Source organism: Chelonoidis abingdonii, chromosome 24 (genome assembly GCF_003597395.2).
Source record: "Chelonoidis abingdonii isolate Lonesome George chromosome 24, CheloAbing_2.0, whole genome shotgun sequence".
Taxonomy (NCBI): domain Eukaryota; kingdom Metazoa; phylum Chordata; order Testudines; family Testudinidae; genus Chelonoidis; species Chelonoidis abingdonii.
Genome location: NC_133792.1, coordinates 12,423,445 through 12,442,534, shown reverse-complemented (window position 1 = coordinate 12,442,534; position 19,090 = coordinate 12,423,445). Strand labels below are relative to the sequence as shown.

The following is a 19,090-nucleotide window of genomic DNA, read 5'->3' as shown; positions in this document are numbered from 1 at the left end:
AGCTGTGGGGCTGCCTATGCAATCTGCTTGTCTCAGTCGGAGTCTTTGCTGTGCAGGTGCCCATCTCTCCACCACCACAAGCCGCATGCTTATAGGCAATCTCAACAAAGTGCCCTATGATTAAATGGATATGGGGAATGAAGTACCCTTTAACCCCTAAAACTTGTCCTTCAACCAGAACTCAGGAACACAGATACTTAGATTGTAATCTCTTCGGAGCAAAGGCTGTCGTTTTGTTCTGTGTTTGTACAGCACCTAGCACAGTGAGGTGCTGGTTTATGACAGGGGCTCCTAGGTGCTACCATGATACAAATAAATAATAATGGATCATAGGAAAACCAGCAGCCTCCCCAGTCTATAGTGCTCTCAGTCTTGTCCCTTTTTCTCACATTGAAGGCACAAAGAACGTATAAAATGCCAAAGCAAATCAAAGCCCCTTCTCAGTTGCACAATCTCATCTTCATCGACCCTTGGCCACTCCGGTAAGATCAGTTTTAACTATTCTCATCTGAACTCACCACGCACAGAAGGAATTTCACCAAAGGTATATTTAGGACAGCTCCTCAGCAAAGGGACTACATCAGACTATTGGCACTAAGCAACTACAGCGGCAACATTTGATGCTCCCATCCCAGTTAACCGCCTGTTATATGACATGTTGAAAGGCAGCTTCTTCTCATCAAACCAAGTCTCAGAGACATCCATCCCTCTACCAACACACACCGCACAAAGACAGTGTCAGTCCAATCTGCCTTTCAGCTAACTACTCCTGTCTTACTCAGCCTAATCCAGCTTTCATTACCCTCCCCTTCTGGACCATCAACCCTAATCAGTATCTCCCAGATGTAGCCACCTTTCCATAGATGAGCAGTGCTGGAGCTAGCTGCTACCCTCTATTCATGCTCTTTTAGACTAAACTCTACTTCTTTGCCCTTCAAGTAAAAGGGTTGGTATATACTCATAAGTATTATGACTATATGTAATCATCATCATCATCTTACTTATCTCTTTTCTTTGCATTGGATGGGACAACACTGAGTCCAGCAAGTTAGGAGCTGAAATTCTACCAGTCCCATATTATTCACACACACTCTCTTGGCTCACTCTCGGCACTGTTTAAACAATAAAACCCAGCAACAAGTCGACTTATATCTGAAGTCTTCCAGCCTCGGCACCAGAAATTCCATGGAAAGTTTTATCATGGGACACTGGTTTAATCATCAGCAGTCACCAAAGGCTCAGCAGCATGGAAACCAGGCATTGAACACAATCCCTCAATGTGTTCTGAAAATGAGGTGGGGTGGGGTAGGGGGGTTCCCAAACGTGGCTGGGCTTGTAATCTGGATGGAATGCCACTCATGTGAAAGCCATCTACTTGTGAACTCCACAGTGCCAGCCAGGTCATCTCTGCTACATGAGCAGAGCTGGGAACCCTCTCACAGAAACTCTTATTTATCTTGGTTCACAGTCTGCACAAATTAACAAAAGTTTAACTGTGTGCAATTCCCCTCCCCCCCACACTAAAAAACTCACGCAAAATGCTAAAGAGCTTCATCCAAAAGGGACAGCTACTCATTGAAAAAAACTCATTAGACTTGGGGGCTTCACAATGTAAAGCAGCTTTTCTCCTCCTGACCTCCAGATTCCACTCTGACCTTTGGCTTGCTGAAAAACGAGCTAAATATTTGAAATGAGGCCAAACAAACTGTTTTTTTAAACACTTCTACTTAGAAGCTGGAAAACCTTCCTAGTGGAACGAGGAGATTGGGAGAATCTTTACAGCAGACTGAAATTTTATCATCTTGGGAGAAAAGCCCCCGTTTTTTGAAAAAGAAGAGGATTTTTTTTTTCTGCAACCAAAGACAAAACATAGCAAGGAAATGCTACAGCAGGAGCTTGGAATCTTCCACAGCTCTGAGGCTCATGGCATGATGGAGGTAAGAATCAGTGAGTGCAACAGCAACATTTTACCTCCTTGCACAATGGAATTTCTCCTATCTATTGAGAGCTTAAAATTAGTGCAGAGAGTTGGCATTAAAGACCTTTGGGTCCTATTCCCAGCTCTGCCACTGGCTGGCTATGAGACCCTGGGCAAATCAGTTTGCCCACCTGTAAAATGGCAAAATTGACTTTCAATGGGACTTAAGCTCCTAAGTCACTTAAGCACTTCTGAAAATTTTACCCTAAGTCTGTTTCTGCTTCCTTGGAAGTGAATCCAATAGCAAACTTCCCATTGTTTTCCACATGTGCAGGCTTCCTGTGCTACTCCAGAGTGTGACTGTAAGGTTTAGTTAACATTTGGAAACTTCCACATAAGCATTATTGCTGTGGTTTATAGCACCTTTTAACTCCCTGCAGACCTCACTAAGCCATGCACATTCTTCAGTGCAACTGAGCTGTCTGCACACAAATGCGGTACCACTTTATAGCAGCATAGTTAAAGTGGCAGAACTTCCCTAGCATGGAAGCAGTTATGTCAGTACAAAGGTGCTTTATGCTGGTACAGCTATTCCTATATAACGTATCCTTATACCAACATAACTGCATCCAGGCTAGAGATTGCACCAATATAAGTGTTTCAATATAAAAAAAATAAGAAATAAAAAAAACCCGCATGCCCCTAACTGAAATACCAGCACAAAACCCTGTAGGTAGTGCCAGCACAAACTACAGCTATGTCTATCACAATTAAGTCAGTGTCCAGGTCTACCCTACAAACTTTCACTGGCATAGCTACATTGGTCGGGGTGCAATTTGAGACCGACAGCTATGCTGGCAAGAGCCCCAGTGTGGATACAGTTATACACTGGCAATACTATGCTTCGACTGTTATAGCTTGTTTTGCTCAGGAGCACTGGAAATAAGAAGCCAGCTTCCTGTGACCATCCAGCTCTCCACAAACCAACAGTGGGCCACCAACCCTAGAAAAGAGAAAGCCACTCAAGAGTTATTTTTACACTGTTCAATAATCAGAGAACATAGGGGTCAGCCCACAGACTTATATAAAGAAGTGAAAATACTATCCTGTATCAATAGGACATCGTCACCCTGTGGAATTCACTGCTGCAAATGGTCAGAGTCAAAGGCTGTGGCAGGTTTCTGAGGAGGTGGCTAACTGTATAAGCCTTAAGAACACTGAAGTTATCCAAGCTAAGATGAGAGCACCATGCCTCACCAGGCCATAAACTGCAGAGGAGAGGACGAAATCCTTCCTGCTCTCAAAACGTACAGCATTGCAAAGCTAGTTACATGCATTGTTCTTCCTTCCCCTGAAATGTCAGGGGCTAGCCTCTCTGCTAGAGGCAGGATACCTCACTTGATGGACCAATGAGCTGATCCAGTATGAGTCTTGTTGCACCAGGGACAAGGTCTGTGCAGTTGCAGAGGAATTTCACAGGAGGTCCAGGTTAAGTAAAGAGCGAAAAAAAAAAATCTCTCTGGGGTTGATTGTTTATTTTTTCAGGGTTCTTTTGCAACCAAAAACAAGAACCCTCCTAAGCCCATCCTATTGTCTGGCCACATTCCCTTCCTCCAGTGCAAATTCTTAAATCCCAGAACCATTAATGAAGACAAAACAACAATATGTGCAGGGCAGTTCTGTCTCTAGTGCTCCCAGGCCAGGCATTTATACAGCAACCCCTTTCTCTCCCCTGAAATTCGGCTCGGTTTCCACAGAGCTGAGCTAAACTAGGCTCAGCTGCACCTCATTACTTCCCAGCTGGGATTTCCATCCTGAGGAGCTGATGAGAACGCCCTGGCTGGGATTTAACTCGAGAAGTTCCATGTGACTGTCAGGGGCTTCCCTGCTGAAGCAGCCTGGGCCATGGATCAGAGGACACTGAAACACTTTTCTTCCCCTTTTACTGCTACTGAAATGTCAAAGCTCAGTTTTGTTAAGCTGGGGGAATTTGGATATGTGCGCACAGGAAAGCTGGGGTCTCCAGACCGTGGGTTAAGCTTACATACCATAAGGGAACGTCTACAGTCCAAGCGGGGATTGTGATTCCCAGCTCCAGGAAACTTACTTTCACTAGCTCTCATCAAGCTAGCGCGCTAAAAATAGAGTGCAGGCCATGGCCAGTGTGAGCGGTGGGAGGGGTTAGCCACCCAAGTGGGTAGCCTCCCCTGCTGCTCATGCCCCTGCAGCTGCGTTCTGTTTTTATTATGCTAGCTCCATGAGAGCTAGCACGATTATGTCTCCTTGAGCTGGAAATCGCACTCCGAGCTCTAAGCGTAGACATCCCATTGTGCTCACTAAGCTCAGCTGGAGACCTGCGGTAAGGATTATGAGCCAGGGAGAGCAGAGACTTTCAGCCTTAACTGGTAATTTTCCAGCAACTGCAAACTTCTAAGAGAACCCCGTGTTGGTATTTAAGCATGGTCTGTGCTAAAGTGTTTGTCAGTAAAGGATTATGTAAAATATGGAGCTGGGTCACTCTGTTTGCCAGAGGAAAAAAAATAGTAGCTATGCCTGCATATGACATGGATTGCAACACACAGGTCTCTGCACAAAACATCAGCAAAACATTACCCAGGACCGTGAAGACAACAGTACAAAACAATAGCTAAATGCTTGGATCTCTCAGTACCCATGCTACAAAAGTGCAGAACAGTGAGGTAAGTAAATAACCTGTATTGAAAATATCAGGCCCGATCCTCCTTTACACTAAGGTCATTTTACATCATCCTGGCTGCATAAGGGGGCCTTAAAGTGAGCGTAAATTACACTTTAAAGTCTCTTTACACTGACAGAGTAAATGAGTGGAAATGAGAATCAGGGCCCATTACAGAAGTGCGTAAGAGCTCCTGGAATGAAAAATTTGCAGTGGAAGAGCAAACGTTAGCTAGCTAATCCTCACCCCTCCTGTTAGTTAAGTGAACACATAATTACGTCCCTCTGTGACTCCTCTGTTACAAATGGGGTTAAAAGACTTCCCTTAGATCATATGAGTCAGTGGCAGAATCCCAGTTAGAATACAGGAGTCTGCTCTAAGCACTAGATATGCTGCCTTCCTCTGAACTGCATGTCTTCGCATGTATCAGCACAGAATACTTCTTGTTGTATGAATCACTGAATGACATTCACACGCTCGTAAGGCACTACTTGTGCCCATAACTAGCTAAAAAACTACTCGGGCCCTGGGGCTCCACACATATGTGTTTAACGCTATCTTTGCCACAGAGGAGAAGTGGTTCAGGGGGAGCTGTGGGCACTCAGCTTCTCTGGGGGAAAACAACAGGCCATTCCCTTTTACCAGTATAGAAATGGGGTACACTTAACCACACCTATTTACCATGAATCTCACTGGACCGCAACACAAGCGCCCTCTGGCACTCCCCTGTTTTCTGCCCTCAAAGCCATCTTTCAAAGGCCTCATGGGGGCTGACCGATCTTTCCAGCTAAAGTTCCCCCTGGCACCAGTGGGAACTCTGGCAGCTCAAGGGTCAACTGAAAGAGGTGACTTGATCATGATATGAAATGATCCTTCCTCCCGCTCCCACCCTAGAGGCCAAGGGCCCCAATCCCCCCAACTCAGCATGCAAGAATGTGAGTTCAGGATCCACGCTCAGATCTGTGCTTCGGGACAAGATTGTGTTACCACAAGAATTGCCACCTGCAAACACAGGTATGGAATTGCTCCGTACTGCAATAGCTGCTGCTGCAGCTGAGTTAATGCTAAAAGTTGTGTGTAGCTTAGCTGACTACAGGACTCAAAAAACCCAGGTGTTTCAGGGGATGAGGCATTTCCCCAGGATGGCTCTTGTGACTCTTAGTCATGTTTGTATTTGAATTTAGCAGATATGAGGTAGAAGTGAAAATACACAGAAGATTAGGTTAGAGATTTTGTCCTAGATTCTGAAACAGACAAGGAGCAGGTCAGAGAGGTCCTTTCTCTGGGTCCGCCACAGCTAAGCTGAGTGGAAATCAATTAAAATGAATTTTATTATAGGAGCCGTTCAGATAGCATTGTGTCCAAGGGCAAAATTCAGAGGTCAGAGGAAGTAGGTCTGGAGACCTGATTGATTTGACCATGCTTCTTCTCTGGCCTTTATCTAATGTCTGTGTGTGTTTTCTAACAATAAAAGGTTGGACACTAAAGAGAACGTGGGAAGATAAGGACAAAGAGCAACAGTCCCACCAATAGCCTAATGCCAAACCTCATGTCAGGCTGCTCCTTCCCCAGACCATGGCAGGAGAAGTTTGGCCTGCTGAAAATCTTGGATAGGGGAGGGGGAAAGGAGGGAAGCCAATCTTTGCTCTAAACTTGCCAGACCTCAACAGCTGTGCTCAAAGTGATCACTAGCTCAATCACTATGGTAGAACCATGCGTTGGCATGGAGAATAGCAGCACAGAAAGACAAGATGCCAGCAATAAGGTGCAGGGGTAGACACAAAAACCACTTACCCGTGGGCCTCTCTTGCCAGGTGGGCCTGGTAAGCCTGGTAGACCTGGGGGGCCCTAGAAAAGAGGTAAAGAAATATTATTTACAGTTATACAGAAGACCATGCTCATGATAACAGTTCTGGAAGAGCCAGAATCTAACTGTTTGGAGCAGGAGTGAGGAAGAAAGACCAGTTATGGCACAAAGCCCAGAGTTTTCATGCAACTTATGCTATTGTTGTAAAGGAATAAAAACTATGCACACTAGTCACAGAACTATGTATTTCAATAGAACAGAGACAAAGCATTTTCATCTTGCTGCTGTAGTCTTTATTTCTCTAATCACAGCTGTGTTTTAGTTTCCTGGATTCTGCACTGTAACAGAGGTAACAAATTGCATCTCAATGTTGAAAGAAGCAGGCACGTTGTGTGTTATATTATACAAAAGCTAAGGAAACAGTCATCTCCGTAGTATAGGTTCTTAGAGGAACTGTGATATTAAAGAGATAATCACACCACAGCTCTGCACTCTCCTAGATATTATATTATATGGCAAAAGTAATAAAATTGGTGTCAATAGTGGAAGTTCCTGGACATGGTATTGCAATATCAAAGAGGTACGTTTAGTCATGTCAAATAAGTGGGGATTCTTGGATGCTGGGTTACAATAGAACAGACTTATAGGCTCCCTGCTGCATGCTGGTCTATAATAGTTTAGGGGAACATAATGAGGTTTAAGATGCTGAAGTAAAACTGTAAAATCCTTCTTTAAATTTATTCTCAATGGACTGGAGAATCAAAATTTCCAGAGAGAGCTGCAACTTCTAATCACTCTTGCAACCCTCTTTACAGCACTGACATTAATAATTGTTAGCTAAAGTGTCTCACTGGGGATTTATATTAAAGTAGCTTGTTACAAATGATGGGGTTTGTTTCTCGGGGGGCGGGGGGAAGGGGAGAAAGAGCAGAAGGCTAAAGAATCTTTGGAACCCGGCCTGAACTTTCCAACTGCTCCAGAAGCCAAAGAGAACTATGAGTGGGAAGTGATTAGATCTGCTGCTGAGCAGGTGCACGCTGTACTCCATTCGGTTCCTGCTCCCTACATCCTTCCTTCCCCCAAACAATCCTTTTGCAGACTAACGTGGTGCTCTGTTCCCACAAGTTAAGAACATCACAAAACTGACTCTGCCACTTGTGAAACAACACAGGTGACTCAGTCTGTGCAGACTGCATCACTAAAGGAAGAGTTAAATGTTCAAGATCCCTAACACAGATCTCAGGAATATAAATTCAAATGCACCAGAAAATTCTTGGAGACTTCTACCCCAAATTCCATCCTAGGCTATAGTTTCAAACAGTAAAAGCCTGCATGCATGCCAACAAAGTCTCTCCCCAAAAGAACCCTGGTGAATATTACCAATCCTCACATACAATAGGTAAGTGGTGAGTGAATTAGTTCAGAAGAAATAAGGATAAAACTGAACCTTGGTCCAAACAAATGCAAAAATTTGCAGAGGTTAAAATATGTCTAGGTAATCCCCTTCTTCTCCCCAGTCTCTCCAGGCTACTAATTTGAACTGGCACTGAATGCATTAGCATTTCTCTTTCTACAGTGTGGCTGCCTCAGGTGGAACCAGACAGCGATGAAGGTATCAAAAGAATGCATGGTCTAAAGGTGTAAAATTCTACAGCTTGATAGGGATAATGACTCATCACAGTGGAAGTTCTAGTGCACCCTCAAATGTCAATTGCTTGCTACTCCCTTGTTCTTGAGATTTCCAGCCTGATTCCTAGTCTGAATTATCGGATGAATATTTGATCTGAGAGATGCCCATCACTTGCTAATACAGTATTGGTGTTCCTTATATAAGCAGCCCCCACTGATACAACCGGTCCTTATGTTAAGCTATACACACGCATCAGTTTAACCTGCCATTGTGTTAACTCCGAACACCACATATAATGCGATTATGCAGCTGCACAAACATATAATTGTAGACTTTTTGTTTGAATGAGTCTGCTGAATAACTGCTCCAGAATCCAAGCTTTTGTTAAAAAATTCCCCAACCCTTGTAGCTGGGAAGATAATTATCAAAAGTTGAATGAAATATAATTGACACAGTGATATTTGAGTCTGCAGATAGCCAGAAACTATTATTTCTGTGAACTGCTCCCATCCAGCTCAGAATGTCGACTGAAGTATAATGTTGACAATTTAAAATGTCAGTATCCATTCCTGATCATTTCAGCAGAAACATTTCATCCATTGTTGCTTGGAATAATAGTGGCACATGGTGGGGTGAGGGGGAAGAGATCATGTCCCCTCTCCCACCAACCTCCGTAGCAACATCCAGTTTGAAACAAAGAATTCAAACACCCTCCCATCATTTAATGTTCATCTCCACCTCTGCCCAAAAAGAGGGAGGGAGAAAGGAGAAGCAGCCCTTCTCCAAAGATTCTAACTGCATCCCGAGTACCGAAAACCAAAACCATCTCCCCCAGACAGTCTTTGGCACCAAAAGCCCTGATTCTCTTTAATAATTACTGCAACCCAGTTACCACTCTCTCCAAAATCTGGGGGGAATTTAAAATAAACTGAACATAAAAACCCCACAAGGTACTGTACAGGGAATGGTGGTCAGAGTAGGGTAAACAGTGCTCTATATTCTGGGATCTCTACTGCATAATTTAGGTCCAATATGCTACATAGGATATGAGCCCTTGTGTTACTTCTTTCCCTCCTCCACCTAACAGGTAGGTCCCATCATTCCACTGATCCATGTTTCCTCTGTTCCAAGTTATACCAGTAGCTATCTATTTCTATACAATCCACTTTGAATCCCTAAGGATCTTGGAGTAGGTGACATTGATCACATGAATGCTGGGGGAAACCTGCCTTTGATCACACAACTGGGGAAGGTAATGCACAAACTAAGCCAAAGTAAACAAAGAGCACAGACTAAGAAAGAGCCACATCCATAAACAGAGAAGCATAAAAACCAGGCTGGATGGTTGCACTGTTATCCAAAGCAGGGCACAGTCCCACTTACAGTATAAGGGGATGGCATATGGAGAATATCACAACAGTCAGTAAGCAGCAGCCTAAGAACATCATCATTCACTCTGCAGAAACTATGCTGGGTTTCATTTACTGTTGCTAGCAGGATACCTGTTCTCACCCCTAAACTGGTAGGGTTAAGTTATTCCTGCAGGGCTGGCTAGATCTCTCCATGGTAATCATCATGCCATCTCTGAGACAAGTCCATCTTGAATATTGGAAGAGGTTTCAAAAAGCAGAAAGTTTCCCTTTCCCTCGGTTCATCAGATGGAGGTAACAGTGCTCTGCCTCATCCCTCCGATTCCATGTCAACATTGTGGGACTGAAACGCTGACAGCCTGCCTCAGCAAATAAGGGTTCCTAGAATTTTTGATTCCTGGGCCACTGGCTTTTTTCCTTCTCCTTCTGAAAACTGAAGGTAGAGAGCTCAAATCCCTACTACCACCACACCCCCAAAAAAATAGGAGATCAAGGAGAGGCATCAGAAGCAGATGCTCTCTTCTCCTGCCAGGCAGCTGAGCTCACCTAATAAGCCTAGATAGTTTTGAGAAACAACTGAAGGTTGCCTCAAGAAAATTTAACCCTTCTCATAATTTCCTACAATAGCATGAATGACAACTGTTTTTACCAGGTGAGTATAGGATGTATTCTGTACTGCTTTGGGGAAACATTCGGGAGCAAAATTGAGATTCCAGGATTGAGAAGAGAGTTTTATTTCTAGCCTCCTGAATTTCAAGTTGCAGAGAATTTGACCAGGTTGATTTAAGTTGCAGATATCCAGACCCTGAGTACATCAGAAACCTCAACATTTCATCCTGCCACTTTTCCCAGCTGATTTGTCCATCTGCCTCTCCTATCTCATTACTCCCCGCCCACACTCTGCCTCTTTTGTCTGCAGTCATACAACCATCTTCAAGGAGCCCTTCAGATCTCATAGCTGAGCAAGGCTGAGCTCATCCTGGGATGGGAAACCTTCAAAGAATATCTAACTGCTGCAGGAATTGGGGTTGGGGATTCAGGGGCTGGCGACCTTCCCTCTGAATCACTATTGAACCAATTTCTCAGCATGGTGATACAGGCTGAGGGTGCTGTGCTGCTGCAGGAGCTGCCATTCAAATGAGATCTATATATAAGCCTGACCTTTTAGGGTCATCAGGTGCCCATAGATCTAGAGCAGGGATGGCCAACCTGTGGCTCTGGTGCCACATACAGCTCTTTAGAAGTTACTATGCAGCTCCTAGTATTGGCATTGACTGCAAGGCTGGATGGAGCTACAGGTGCCAACTTTCCAATGTGCGGGGGGAGGGGAGTACTCACTGCTCAACCCTTGGCTCTACCACAGGCCCTGCCCCCTCTCCACCCATTCCCACCCCCTCCCGAGCCTGCTGTGCCCTCGCTCCTTCCTCTTCCCCCTCCAGAGTCTCCTGCACACCATGAAACAGCTGATTGGGAGATATGGGGAAGGGCAGGGAGGTGCTGACTGGCAGGGCTGCTGGTGGGTGGGAGGCGTCAGGAGTGGTGGGGAGCTTCTGATGTATTACTGCGACTCTTTGGCAATGGACATTGGTAAATTCTGGCTCCTTCTCAGGCTCAGGTTGGCTACCCCTGATCTAGAGGCATCGGTGTCCTGGTGAAATTCTGTCAACAAGGGCTGTATTCTATCTCCCTAGATCTCTTCAGCTCTTGCAACTGGAGATAGTATTCTTCTTCACTTCCTGTCCTAACCTACTGTACAGTGTTGCTGGAGTGCTACAGTCTTCCCAAGAGGCAGCTGCATCTCAATGGGGAGCAAAATCCTCTCTGTACAGTTTGTACAGCCCTACAGGGACTTTGGGGATGAAAAGGAAGATAAAATGTAATTTAACAATACTGCTCTTCTCCTCAGTTTCTCAGAGAAGCAATAGAAACTACCTCAAAAATGAACTACAAATATATACATTTCAAAGCTTTCCCACCCATTATATCAGTGCTGCTTTCTGAGGAGTGGCTTTACCCTTTCAGACAGTAAATCTGTGTTTTGTCTTTTTCCTCTTTTCCATCACAAATTTTCATGTATTTGAAGCCTCTTTCAAGCACATGCTGCTCTGAATGACGGTGGTGCTGATGCACACTCAATAAAGTAGTCTGTATCACTAGAGAGCACTAACTTTGAAGTGGCTGGAATGGGCGAAGGGGCAACATTGGAACTAATGACCCATCATACAACAGGATGGAAAAGGTGGAAGTTTATATATTTGTTTGTCCGAAAGATCCATCTTCAGCATCTAGAAGAACATCTCCCCCTGCTAGGCATTTTTCATGTAGGAATAGACAAACTAAGTATACTAGAACCCACCTGAATCTTAGCCTAAAACAATTTTGAAGGTTTGAAAATGTTTGGTTAACTCTCCCTCCTATCCAGTTTGGCACCTCCTGGTTTCAACTAGGTTAGGGAGTAAAAGCCCAAAAATTCCACCCACAAAAATGTTCTAGTAATACATTTAAATACATCTTGAAAATAGATATTCATTCTGTGTTTGTATAGCATCCACGCCTGGGACTCCCAGGCACTACTGCAACACAGAGAATACAGATGATTGAAGCAAGGAGCTCATAGAAACCTTTCAGAGATGAGCCTCTTCTTGAGAGACTTCCAGTCCAATTTTGCTACCTAAAGCAGTTTGGAGGAGCATTTTCCAAACCTGCTTATTACATACTTGTGACCATGGCAGGATGCTGAAGGACTGTGAGGAACCATTTCATCATTGTCCCTTTCTTCTCCTTATATATTTACCATTACCGCCTTTCCAGCACTTTGATCCCAATTACTCTTTTAACTTGTTCTTTGGCACCAACTTCATTTTAAGCAAGCAAGGCTGTTGTTTCATACTCGGTTACTTCCCTACAACCTGATTCCCTTTGGGTGTATTTCTGGTTAAATTCATAATGATTTTTGGGCCAACTGTGTGAATGATTCTAAAACCATCTTAGTCTTCATTCTGTGTATTATACTGACTATGTGGCTTTTCTGTACATGACTCATAAATTAAGGGCATTGAAACACATTGCATGTTCTACAATATATCATAGGTTGTCAACATGGGTAGCCGTCTTTGTCACAAGTCAGACTGGAAAAAGACATTTAAATATTCTATTGATTTTGAGGATTATCCATATTACCAAGATATTTTTTTTTCTGATTCAATTGGCAAGATTTTGCAACAAAAAGGAGTGGTCAGAGATATTCCGAAGATGGTAGTTGCAGAAAACTGGATTCATCACACAGATTCAGAAACATATTTGATTTTGCAACAATATGGACTGCTAGCATAACATCATACCTTTGGGTTGGTGAGCAGCAAAAGGGATCAAATCTATAACCATAAGCCTCTACTGCTTGAGCTAAAAAAATGCAGCTATGTTAGCCAAGGCTGTAACAGATTAAACCCCTCTATCTGTAGCCCAGCCATCACAGAAATGACAACATTTGAGAGCAATAGCAGTCTACAATGCAAAATAAAACCTACCCTTTCTATAAGTCTCATTCTCCACCTTTGGAAGCTTCTCCATCATCAGTTAAGGGTGAAAGAAATAATCTCTCTCTTGCCATTGTTTCTGGATTTCAGTGGGATCCTGCCAAGCCTAGTCATGTGTATTCTTTCATGAATGGCAGACAAGAAAGTTGCCAGAGAGATCACCCCTGAAAGACGCTGAAGTCCCAGTGGAGGCAGAGTGGAGAAAACTCTGAGCCTTTCTGGTAGCACTCAGTAACCCCATAAAATTGCTGTTTGGGCCCACATTTCTGACACCCAGGCTGCAAAGGAGACCACATTTTTACACCATAAATATGCCTGATATTTGTTTATTAAGTATCATTTTTTCTGGCATGCACAGAGGATAAAATTCATGTCTGTGCAGGGGGCCTGCACTAAGTCTATGCATCACTTATATCCCATTTAACCCCTCAAAAAGCAAAGCTTAAGTGGGACTTCAGTGGTAGCAGAGAGCTTGCGCTGGCCCTCTGCACAAGGATGAATTTCATCAGAGTCCCTATTCTTGGTATTAAGGGCCTGACCCAAAGCCTACTGAAGTTAATGGAAAGACTCCCAGTAACTTCAAAGAGCTCATGGAGGAGTCCCAGAAAGAACTTTCCATTTCCCCACCATCTTGTTGAGGAAGCTCAAGGATCCCTGAGCTGCTTGAGAAAGTCTCAGCAAAAGCAAAAGGCTTCAGAACCAAGTTTACTTTACATCCAGGATTCACCAAACTGGTGAAAAACAGGGGTGGCTCCAGGCACCAGCGCAGCAAGCGCATTCCTGGGGCAGCAAGCTGGGGGTGGGGGGGATGTCGGTCGTTGTGAGGGCGACAGTCGAGCTACCTTCAGTGGCATTTCTGCGGGAAGTCCGCCAGTCACTGCGGCTTCGGCAGAAATTCGGCAGCGGGTATATCGAAGGTGCAGGACCGGCAGACCTCCCACAGAAATGCCACAGAAGGCTGCCAGACTGATGAGCTTGGGGTGGCAAAAACAGAGCAGCCCCTGCTGAAAAGCAAACTATGTATGATATCTTTACAACAGTATCTTGTAAGCAATGACTGTGCACTCTTATGTTGGGATTTTTCTGATGAGGACATTTTAAACTCAGTGAAAACACCCCAGCGCCTCCTCTCTCTCCCCCTGCCCCTCACTCCGGTATAGTTTGTGACTTGATTATTAAACACACTTCAGTTGTACCACTAGTGTTATTTAGTGGCATCACATCCTCTTAGTGGCTTCAGACAGTCACAGGCAGCTCCACCATACATTTTAGCATGAGTAAAGTATTAAGATCCCCAATGATGTATATAAATTCAGGACACCGTTCAGGTCTTTTGGGCTTTGTTCTTGAGACTTGCAAGAACCTATGGAATTTCTGCTTTATTGCATAGGGGGAAAGGCCCCCTTGTATCTTGCCATGCATTTTATATACAAAAGCCCAGCAAGTAATCAGCAGGAGAATTCAATTTATACACACTAAGCCCGCCTCAAAGACCTGATGCATTAACAGAATGTCATTTTCTTATGTGGTTTTGCATATCACCTGTAGCCACGGGCTGCACTCTCTTCAGTTCTTGAAAGCCAAAGTCAGCCTGGGTCAGCATTGGACTTTATAGGTGCTGTGGGAAATAGTGTTGATGAGTCAGAGGAAAGATTGCCAGTCACTGAGGGTATGTCTACACTACGGGATTATTCCGATTTTACATAAACCGGTTTTGTAAAACAGATTGTATAAAGTCGAGTGCATGCGACCACACTAAGCATATTAATTCGGTGGTGCGCATCCATAGTCCGACGCTAGCATCGATTTCTGGAGTGTTGCACTGTGGGTAGCTATCCCATAGTTCCCGCAGTCTCCCCCGCCCATTGGAATTCTGGGTAGAGACCCCAATGCATGATGGTGCAAAAATAGTGTCGCAGGTGATTCTAGGTAAATGTCGTCACTCATTCCTTCCTCCGTGAAAGCAACAGCAGACAATCATTTCGCACCCTAGGGGGGGGAGCTCCATCAGCCCCTCCCTTTCATGTGTAAAGAAAAGATTCTGTACTGCCTGGACTATCATAGCAGCTGGAGGCTGCTCCCCCTCATTTATCTCACTAACAAGTCAGTGTTTCTATTCCTGCATTCTTTATTACTTCATCACACAACATGGGGGACATTGCAATGTAGCCAGGAGGTTGGGGAGCAGGGAAGTAACGAGTGGGTTGTTGCAGGGCACCCCCTAGAAGGCATGTAGCTCATCATTTCTGCGGGATCTGACATGGACGGCTGTCTGTCTGGTTCTCTGGTACACTGTTCTCTAGTACATTGCACCATATTCTAGGCAGGACTGACTCTATTTTTAGATACCATAAGAAGGATTGGCTCGGGAGTCATTCCCATTTTTGCTTTGCGGCCCGGCTGACTCAGCCAGGGGCATCATGACAGAGCAGACAGTACAGGTTAACTGTCATCTCATCACCAATTACAATGGCATGGCAGATGTACAGAACAACTGATAACCGTCTCTCTGTCTTGCAAAGGCCAATGATGCTGCGTGTATGCTGCAGTCCGCATCTGTTAACAATCCAGTAGACATACGGTGAAGCATAAAAAACAAAAAAAAACAAAAAAAAAAACACAACTGAAGGGCTCCGTGGTTGCCATGCTATGGTGTCTGCCAGGCAATCTAGGGAATAGGAGGAGCCCAGCATCCCAGCTGCTATGATAGTCCAGGCAGTACAGAATCTTTTCTTTACACATGAAAGGGGGGGGGCTGATGGAGCTCAGCCCCCAGTTGCTATGATGAAGACGGTTACCAGCCGTTCTGTACCATCTACTGGAAATGACCGGGAGTCATTCCTATTTTTTACCCAGGCGCCCCGGCCGACCTCACCTGAGGCCAGCCAGGAGCACTCACAGGCTGATGATGACGATGGATAGCAGTCATATTGTACCGTCTGCCACCGGGGAGGGGAGGGGAGAGGATGCTGCTGTTCACTGCCGCAGCATCGCGTCTACCAGCAGCATGCAGTAGACATAGGGTGACATTGAAAAAAGTCAAGAAACGATTTTTTTTCCTTTTCTTTCATGGGGGGGGGGGGGGGTAAATTGACGAGCTATACCCTGAACCACCCCGGACAATGTGTTTGACCCTACAGGCATTGGGAGCTCAGCCAAGAATGCAAATACTTTTCGGAGACTGCTGGGGACTGTGGGATAGCTGGAGTCCTCAGTACCCCCTCCCTCCCTCCATGAGCGTCCATTTGATTCTTTGGCTTTCCGTTACGCTTGTCACACAGCACTGTGCTGTGGACTCTGTATCATAGCCTGGATTTTTTTTCAAATGCTTTGGCATTTCGTCTTCTGTAATGGAGCTCTGATAGGCTCAGCAGACACGTGCGCTTGCGTGTCATATATACGCGCTGCGGAGCGTGCTTGCGTGAGCTCTGTTTGGATTTGAGCCTGCATCGCCACCCGTGCTGATCAGAGCTCCACGCTGGGCAAACAGGAAATGAAATTCAAAAGTTCGTGGGGCTTTTCCTGTCTACTTGGCCAGTGCCTCTGAATTCAGATTGCTGTCCAGAGCGGTCACAATGGTGCACTGTGGGATACCGCCCGGAGGCCAATACTGTTGATTTGTGGCCACACTAACCCTAATCCGAGATGGTAATACCGATTTCAGCGTTATTCCCCTCGTCGGGGAGGAGTACAGAAACCGGTTTAAAGAGCCCTTTATATCAATATAAAGGGCCTCGTTGTGTGGATGGGTGCAGCGTTAAAGTGGTTTAACGCTGCTAAAATCGGTTTAAACGTGTAGTGTAGACCAGGCCTGAGTCATTATTGAGCTAGTGACACAGCATGGTGTTTGGGAGCCTTTGTGCTCCTTTTTTTCCTGCCCAGAAAACATTTAAGACACAAATTCTGTCTCTTTGTGGTCATTAATGATCCCATGGCACTTTTGAAAAACAAAACAAGCCTGTTAATCTTGGCGTTCTGGCCAAATTCCATTGTGTAAAAAACAGTAGTTACCATAAATTCCTAAGGCGTTAATGCTGCAGTTCTAACTGCATATGGGATGTGTCTTCATAACCTGTTGCATTAGCCCTGCTGTGGTCTGCTAAACAGCTCTACCCCTGAAGCTAATTGATTAGCAAAGGGATCTTTTCAGCACACACTTTGTATATAGCAGTTAAGTTTGTAAATAGCTTTGGGGCCAACTGGGAGGAGAGGACCTATGTAAACCTAGGATTATGTTGATATTATTTTGTGCTATATGCAAAGACAACAGGGCCTGATTCACCACTGCTCTGCATTTGTGTCATCTTTTACACCTAGATAAAATGGGTGTAAAATGGTACCAAAGCAGAATGAAATAGCTATTCCCCTGGCCTAGCAACAGAAGAGCTACAGAGAAAGCACAAAGGGCCCTGTGCTCATGAAAGAAGAACGTAGAGACAATACAGCATCCTCACCCCTTTTCAGCAACAGACCACCCTTGGGAGCACGACATCATTACAGTTCCTAGGTTCTAAAGCAGGAGGTGGGCAGCTGGGAAATATCAGTCTTCTGGAACGGAGCCAGACCCGGGGGGGGAGCTGCTGTACTCAGCATGCTCCCTTCCAACATGGTAAGTTTCCAGCAGAAGTTTGCATGGGAGTCAGTGTGGCTCTCTGAAACATTAACTCATCCTCCATGGCTTGGAGGGGGAGCTTGTATGTGCAGGGGAGGGAGGCTATGCCAGCACAGCTCTTAAACGAGCTTATACAATGATGGCTGAGCAGCATGCAGGGGCTCCCTTACCAGGAGTGGACCAGGATGAGCCCCATTTCTCATCTCTTGAGGTCTGTACACCATGACTCTTCCATGCCTGCCCACAAATCCCACCCTAGAGATTGGCAATGGACTGTTTTCAGAGCAGCTTCCCAGGGGCTTCCTTTAGAGAAGGGGAGAATATCCCCAATAGTTGTAACAAAGGAACCTTCTATCAGATAACAATTGCACTAGTTAACACCCTCTCCTTCCTTCCACCCTTGTGCCAGATGCAGTGCACAGTGATTGCTGGTTCTCAGCCTGTAATCTACTTAATCAAGGCAAGATTGACTGGCTGAGCTATCACATACCAGACCAGGAAGTACTGTGTTGAGAGTCTGACCTCATCAAAAATGTCTGCCCAATAACATGGAGATGGTGCCAGAGTAATTACTCAACCGTGAAGCATTTATCAGCACTCGTATTCTGAAATGCGCTTGCCTGGCTACATAAATGCTAAATTAATTTCTCAACATGTCATCTTGATTCAGTGCTTTCTTCCCCCGGCCCAATATCGGGGTGAAGCTTTCAACAAAGTGTCACACAGAGATCCTCAAATGAGTCACAGACAATATCAAACAGTAAACAGCAGCCAGCTCCACTGCAGCTATAACCTTTCCCTCTCATGCGCTCACTTTGTTTCCAGAAGTCAAAGAGGATGAAGCCAGGCAGTGACTTAGTTGTTGTCCTTTCCCCAGATCCAAGGCCCTAACTGTTCTCTGAGCAGATGGAAACTTCTGCCGTCAATTGCCTAAACCCTCCATGGCCTGCATCAGTCTGTTTGCTGTGATTCACAGGCTGAGTGGGATTTTCCACTCAACTTGAACAACAAGCTCTTCATGTTGGGTGGGGTAGGAGGGGAGAGTAGGAAGAATAAGACTAGTATGTTCACCCTCAGACTATTTTTGGAGCAAGGGGTTGGAGAGGGGAGGCCAAGAGTTCACTGGAGCCCTGAGCAACTAGCTATAGATCCATCAGTTACAGGTACGTCATATTTTTGGAGAAAGGGTGCACAATCATTGATTGGATTCCTGCTACTGAAAAACTAATAAGCTTAAGGGGAAATCTCCACAAATACATAGGCTCTTCACTCACGGAGAAAAAAGAAATTGTAGGAGACAGTTTTGTGTACACAGGGAAATTGTGGAGACTTCCTGACTCGCCGTCAACAATTGGAGGGCGTGTGTTATTTCATATTATATATATAAAAATAAAAAAGGAGTCTACAATTTCCTGGCAGCATACAACCGTGATGAAGTAGCAACCTTGAGATCTTAGTCACACAAAGGAACATTGGAACAAACAGAGATCTGTCTGTGATGCCACATCCAAAATATCAGGTA

At 44.9% G+C, this 19,090-nt stretch overlaps 1 protein-coding gene across 1 annotated transcript in view; it reads right to left on the bottom strand.

Moving 5' to 3' along the window:
• Nucleotides 1-19,090, bottom strand: part of COL27A1 (collagen type XXVII alpha 1 chain) — a 214,215-nt gene that overhangs the window by 182,580 nt on the left and 12,545 nt on the right. The window contains exon 4 of the mRNA XM_075060695.1: nucleotides 6,408-6,461. Coding sequence (XP_074916796.1) covers nucleotides 6,408-6,461 — 54 coding nt within the window. The remainder of the gene's footprint in view (nucleotides 1-6,407; nucleotides 6,462-19,090) is intronic.